The following is a 7,103-nucleotide window of genomic DNA, read 5'->3' as shown; positions in this document are numbered from 1 at the left end:
ACGCTCTTGAGCAGCTGTGGGGGATTCTGTAGAGACGAGCTGAGCAACACTCCTCATTAAAGATCAGAGCACTGAAGGAGCTCGTCCTCCAGGAGTTAAAACAGCACAGATGTGAACATTTGTCATGAACTTGTACGCTCAGTGCCAAGAAGGGTCAGAGCAGTATACTTGAAGCTCTGGAGGACATACTAAGTACTAGAATATTATACATTTTCTGAATTAAATCTAGGGTGTACTCATTTCTGCAATCCTTAATTTAAACAAAATTGGCTAATTTACTTATCTTACAGAAAATATTGGCATATATTTTGTTGTTTTTATTAAGTATATGTTTAATATGTTTCAATTTTGCCATCTTTCCATGAATTAAATTAGATATATATATATTATGTATAGTGAATGTACTATATATTATGTGTAACAAAAGGAAACATTACATTCTAAGACTAAAAACAACCGCTTGTCCACTGTTTTAAAAGTTAAAATCACTAAAACTGATTAAAAAAGCACAAGCTAAATGTTAACATTACACGAGGTACATCCATAATTCACATCATAACAAAACCAGTTAAAGACAAAGTTGACAAATAGCCTACTAATGTAACGTATGACATGTCTGTAGTTCATAAATCTAAAACATTAGTACTTACTAATTAATTCATAGAGGGATGTAAAATCGGAATAGCTGTGTACATATATATATGATGTAAATTGGAACCAATAGATCTTCACGTTATTCACGCTGGACACCTGCATCTCTAATGCGATCAGACAGAGCCTTCAATCATAACACATACACTCATGCAAAAGTTGAAGTACTACTGTTAGAATCAGCACGAGACCCACGTGGATACACAAGAGGAAGTGAGGAGGCGAAGGATGAAGTCCTTGTGTTCACCAACACGTCAACTACCCATGTACTGAGATTTAAAAAACACATATATACTATTTAAAAGTGTATGTTATCCAAAATAACATTATGTTATTAACATTAACATTTAATTAAAAATACAGTCAAAATGAGCCATTTATTAATATCAGGTCCTCTACTCTGAAATACTGTAAACTCAGCCGTGATGGTAAAGACCCATCAAGGCTAAAAGAAGGATTCTCTACATTTGATGAGCAGCATTACTTCAAGTAACACGTGTATTTAAGAATGATTTTATCTGTGTACAATGATTGTTTTAAAATAATTTAAAGAATCTTTTTTTTAATCAATGTGATATCATAATAACATCATCAATTGCTGGTAAATTTCACAAATAATTACATGTGACGTGACGTGACATGTGGCCAAATATGGTGACCCATACTTGGAATTAGTGCTCTGCATTTAACCCATCCAAAGTGAACACACACACACCGTGAACACACACCCGGAGCAGTGGGCAGCCATTTATGCTGCGGCGCCCGGGGAGCAGTTGGGGGTTCGGTGCCTTGCTCAAGGGCACCTCAGTCGTGGTATTGAAAATGGTAGACTCGAACCCGCAACCTTTGGGTTACGAGTCTGACTCTCTAACCATTAGGCCACAACTTCCCCATCAAGTAACACACTGAATTAAACATGACATTTTGAAAGACTGAAATAAAATTTATACACTCTAAAAAATGCTGGGTTAAATATAACCCAGCGCTGGGTTAAAAAGGGACAAACCCAGCTAGTGGGTTGTTTTGACCCAGCGGTTGGGTTCAAAACAACCCAATAGCTGGGTTTGTCTCCTCTTAACCCAGTGCTGGGTTATATTTAACCCAGCATTTTTTAGAGTGTAGTAAAACATATTACAATAGATGATCTTTATTTACAACTTTGAAAACTTTTTTACAACTTTTTTTTACAGTCACTATAGATACAATATTGTAGATAAAATAAAAAATTAGAGGACACTTACAAAATGTCCACTACAGAAGAAGCTAACATATGATGTTGGTCACACTGTACTGTGAAAAAACATTTTTTAAATTGCCTCGATAGCCTCGGGCAGTGCTCCGACATGTAGGTCATCTTTTGTGACTGATTTCTGTACTGTCTTATCCAATAGGCATAAAGGCATAAAAATCCTCAAAAATTCACAAATGACCAGAAAAGTCAAAGAACAGTTATTCTTTTGTGCCACTACATGACATCAGGTTTGACATCAAAGCATGTGAGAACCGTGCTGTCTGAAGTCAAATAAAACATTTTGTCTTGGTAACATTTGTGAGGAGAGGTAGAAAGATCATCTTTTAAAACATTTTGTTGAAAAAAAAAAAAACATTTACATTTAGTCATTTAGCAGACACTTTTATCTAAAGCGACTTACAAATGAGGACAATGTAAGCAATCAAAACTAACAAAAGAGCAACAATATGTAAGTGCAAATGACAAGTCTCGGTTAGCCTAACACAGTACATGTAGCAAGGTATTTTATATATGTATACACACACACACACATACATATATATATATATATATATATATATATATATATATATACACACACACACACACACACACACACACACACAAAGAAAAACAAGTAGATAGAAAAGAAAAATAGAAAGCTAGTGTTAGAAATGGGTGCAGAGCCAGTGGTGGTTTTGTAGGCAAACATTAATGCCTTGAATTTAATGCGAGCAGCTATTGGTAGCCAGTGCAAATTGATGAACAGAGGTGTGACATGCGTTCTTTTCAGCTCATTAAAGATTAATCTTGCAGCGGCATTTTGCATTGATTGTAGAGGTTTGATAGAAGTGGCTGGAAGATCTGCCAAGAGAGCATTGCAATAGTCCAGCCTGGAAATTCAGAAATTCAGCTTATCATCAATCACAACTCCAAGGTTTCTAGCCAAGAAATGTCTGTTAGACATGCTGAGATGCGAGCAGCTATCGTCGGATCATCAGGATGGAATGAGAGGTAGAGTTGAGTGTCATCAGCATAGCAGTGATATGAAAAGCCATGTTTCTGAATGACAGAACCTAGTGATGCCATGTAGACAGAGAAGAGAAGTGGTCCAAGAACTGAGCCCTGATGCACCCCAGTAGCTAGATGTTGCAACTTGGACACATCATCTCTCCAAGGTACCTTGAAGGGCCTATCTGAGAGGTAAGACTCAAACCACTGGCGTGCGGTTCCTGAGACGCCATTTTCCAATAGGGTTGACAAGAGAATCTGGTGGTTCACCATACACTCTCAGAAACAAGGTACAAAAGCTGTCACTGGGGCAGTACCTTTTCAAAAGGCACACTTTTTGTACCTTTTAGGTACTAATACTTACACTTTAGGTACTAATATGTACATTCAAGGTACTAACCTGGACTGTTTAGGTACAAAGGTGTGCCTTTCGAAAAGGTACCGCCCCAGTGACAGATTTTGTACCTTTTTTTCTGAGAGTGTATCAAAAGCAGTGGACAGATCCAACAAGATAAGTTATAGAAGATTTGGTAGCCGCTCTTGCCAGTCTTAGGGCTTCAACAACTGAGAGCAAGGCAGTCTCGGTCGAATGTCCACTTCTGAAGCCAGATTGGTTGCTGTCCAGGAGGTTGTTCTGTGTGAGAAAGGCAGAGACTTGGTTGAACACAGCTCGTTCAAGTGTTTTTGCAATGAAAGGTAGAAGGGAAACCGGTCTGTAGTTCTCTAAAAGAGTTGGGTTAAGAGTGGGTTTCTTAAGAAGTGGGGTTATACAAGCCTGTTTATTTTTATTGTACATTTTTATGATTTAATTATTTATTAGCTTTCTATCAACTCAAAAACCTACTGCAGTTCTTACATTAAGCCCAGTTTGGGAAAGCCTAATGCATCTTATAATGTTGATATCAAAAATGGAATATATTTTCTTTCTCTTTGCATTTTATATCAATATGGTATGTTAAATGGTAAGTTTAAAAAAGTTAAAATAGTAATCTAAAAAGTATTTAGAATACATTATTACAGGAGCTGCTCACACAGTTCTGCTCGGCCGTCATTGAGTCAGTCCTCATCTATAACTGTTTGGTTTGCTACCAAATCATACATCAGGAGACTACAACGGACAGTCAGGACTGCTGAGAGGATTATTGGTGCACCCCTGCCCAACCTCCAAGATCTTTACACCTCCAGAGTGAGGAAAAGGGCTGGTAAAATCACTCTGGACCCCTCACACCCAGCACAATCCCTCTTTGAACTGTTGCCCTCTGGCCGGCGCTACAGAGCACTGAGCACCAAAACACAAGACACAAGAACAGTTTTTTCCCCCAGGCCTTATCCCACCTGAACAACATACTGCACACCTCAGGACTGTACATCTGTAAATAACTCATCAAAACTTTGATCTGTAAATAGCACATATGCACATTCACATTCTGTCTACTGACATTTTCTTTTTCTCTAAATTTTATTACTATATTATTATTTTATAACGTATTGCCTATTATCTTTATTATTAGTGTTTTATTACATTAAATTATATGTATGTCTGCACTATGTTTGTACTTTCGGTACTGGAAGCTCCTGACACCAAGACGAATTCCTTGTGTGTGTAAACACACTTGGCAATAAATCTCTTTCTGATTCTGATTCCCTAAAATAAATAACCTAGATTACATTACTAACTACAGTTTTCATAATGTAATCTATAATCAGTAATGGACTACAATTTGTAAGTAATCTACCCAGTTCTGTCTATATAGTTCTGTCTATCATGACCTCTAGACTGGACTATTGTAATGCACTGCTAGGTGGTTGTCCTGCATCTTCAATAAACAAGCTACATATGTGCTGTACATGTGGAAGAATTGACAATAAAGCAGACTTGACTTGACTTGACTTGACTATATATATATATATATATATATATATATATATATATAAGGAGAAGAATAAAAAGAAAAAAAAATCATTTTTGATCAAATCTGGTGCATGCATTGAGCAATAAAACAATGAACACATCCAAACTAAGCATATAATTATGCTTAAAAAACGTGGCGGGAAACAATTTCAGCATCACGGAATGCAATGTGAGAAGAGCGCGTGTCTCTCATTATGGTAATGTTTGCACACAACACCTGTTCTCTCACAATGCTGTAACAATGATCACTTTACATAACAGTCCACTGTCTGCCTTACTTCATATACCTCATGAAGCATGTATACTTCATTCACTTACCTTTATCCTATTATTTAATTTATAATTCAGTTTTATAATACTACATTTTATCTTCATTTATTCACTATTGTATGTGAGCTTCAGACACCTGCCTGTGCAAAACACACAGTAAACATGACTAACCACAGGAAAGTGAGAATCTATGTGAGTTGCTCGTTATTTGTTCTAAATGTATTGATGAACTTGTAGAACTGTTTTTGTTAAAGATGTTCATTAGATTAAACATAAATGTTCATTAATTAAATATAAACAAACCAACAATTGGTTTGCTGAATGTACTGTATTATCAGTTCAATTCTGTGACAGAACCATACACACTAATGAGTTTCGTAAAAACTGAAGATGGATCTCACAGACATTTCTTCAACTCACCTCGATGAGTTATTTCCTCATTTACTCTCATCATAAAACTGTAGCGTCTTTAGAACATGAGAATTGTGCTCGTCTGTCTGAGAAACCTAATCTGCTCAGACACTGTAGTCAGCAAACCAGTGATACAGTCAGCAGCTGGTCAATGTGCGTCCACTAGAATTCATAATTGGACTCATTCTAAATCACAGACTGCTGTCACAGGTGAGAAGAACGACCGTTATGGAGTTCTGGTTGATCTCGGTTCCTCTGGATAAAATCAGCTGTCAGTCTTTAGAGAAACTCAAACGGGTCTCAGCCAAAACTGGTCTGGCCACAAGCTCCAGAATCCACATCCCAGAGCTGAAGGTAAGGAAACACTCTTCTTCTAAGACTTCTGGGCTCTCTGGAGGATCTCAGGTGCTTCACTATAGGCCAGTTCGAGGCTTATTTTTTGCTAAAGGTCAATAATCAATGGACAATAAACAATGAAAAACAAACTAAACCGGTTTATTCTTAGACACTTCCCATGAATAGAGTACAAAATTTGAAGTTCCTAACTATTTTTTTTTTAAATTATTTTTCAATCAAGAGTCAATAAAAATATGTGCTAATGCTCAAATCACACATTAACACAGCTGTTTTATTTCTTTATCATTTATTATATCATTACAAATACTTTGAAAACAGTGTTAAATGGTTGGGCTTGATGAATACAGTCAATGCTATGATTTGTGTAAAAATTGATCAAATGGAATGAGATTATTATGATATATATTATGATAAGTCACACACTGAAGTCCGAATCATAACACAGATTCCAAACCTGTATGATGACTTTTTTCTTCTGTTGAAGATATTTTGGAGAATGTTGGTAACCATACAGTTTTGGTGCCCACTGGCTAACAAGATAATTCTCAAAATATCTTCCTTTATGTTCGACAGAAGAAATTAAGTCATACAGTTTTGGAATGACACAAAGGTGTGTAAATAATGACAGAATGTTCATTTTTGGGTGAACTCTTAATTTAAAGAGAAAATTGACACAAAAAGGAATAAAAATGTATTATTTTCAAGCAGGTTTCCCAAACACTTGGGAAACTACACTGCACAACAGTGTCTGCCATTGTTTGGTTAAAAAAGGCAGTCCAAGTTCCCCAAACCCATGCAATTGGTTGAGCCAGAATTTGACATGTCGTGCCGCTCAAACAATGTTTTGAAAGCACCACAGAGCCACAGTGTTACACTCTTTAGAAAGCGAGAAAGGAAGTTTACCATTAAAAAAATACACTTTTCAACTTTAACTTTGATTAACAGAAGTTTACGTTTGTATAGAATGATAATGGATAGCATGAGTTCCATTTACCAAACATGTGACTGGTTTTGAATGGCCCTGTCTTGGCAACATGACTCTAGTCAGTGACCAATTTGTTCCAAATTAATTAATGGATACAAAAAGAGCTTAACTGTGTGTCTGTCTGTGCATCGGAATAGGTACTGGATTGCCTCCTTCAGTCAAATGTCTCCATAAGGAGTGCACTTCTCAAAAAGTGGTTTCAGAATTTTCAAAGTTTTGATGCTAAAACCTTACATTGGCTAAACGTTTGATCTCTCAAAGGTTTAAGTCATATA

At 36.4% G+C, this 7,103-nt stretch overlaps 1 protein-coding gene across 1 annotated transcript in view; it reads left to right on the top strand.

The window, feature by feature from the left end:
* The first annotated feature begins 5,714 nt into the window (after positions 1-5,714).
* Positions 5,715-7,103, top strand: part of LOC107687850 (V-type proton ATPase subunit C 1-A-like) — a 17,013-nt gene continuing 15,624 nt past the window's right edge. The window contains exon 1 of the mRNA XM_016485326.1: positions 5,715-5,840. Coding sequence (XP_016340812.1) covers positions 5,715-5,840 — 126 coding nt within the window. The remainder of the gene's footprint in view (positions 5,841-7,103) is intronic.

The sequence above is a fragment of the Sinocyclocheilus anshuiensis genome, unplaced genomic scaffold (assembly GCF_001515605.1).
Source record: "Sinocyclocheilus anshuiensis isolate Anshui unplaced genomic scaffold, SAMN03320099.WGS_v1.1 scaffold197, whole genome shotgun sequence".
NCBI classification, from domain to species: domain Eukaryota; kingdom Metazoa; phylum Chordata; class Actinopteri; order Cypriniformes; family Cyprinidae; genus Sinocyclocheilus; species Sinocyclocheilus anshuiensis.
Note: the sequence above shows the minus strand (reverse complement) of the source record. Positions and strands in the feature narration are given on the sequence as shown.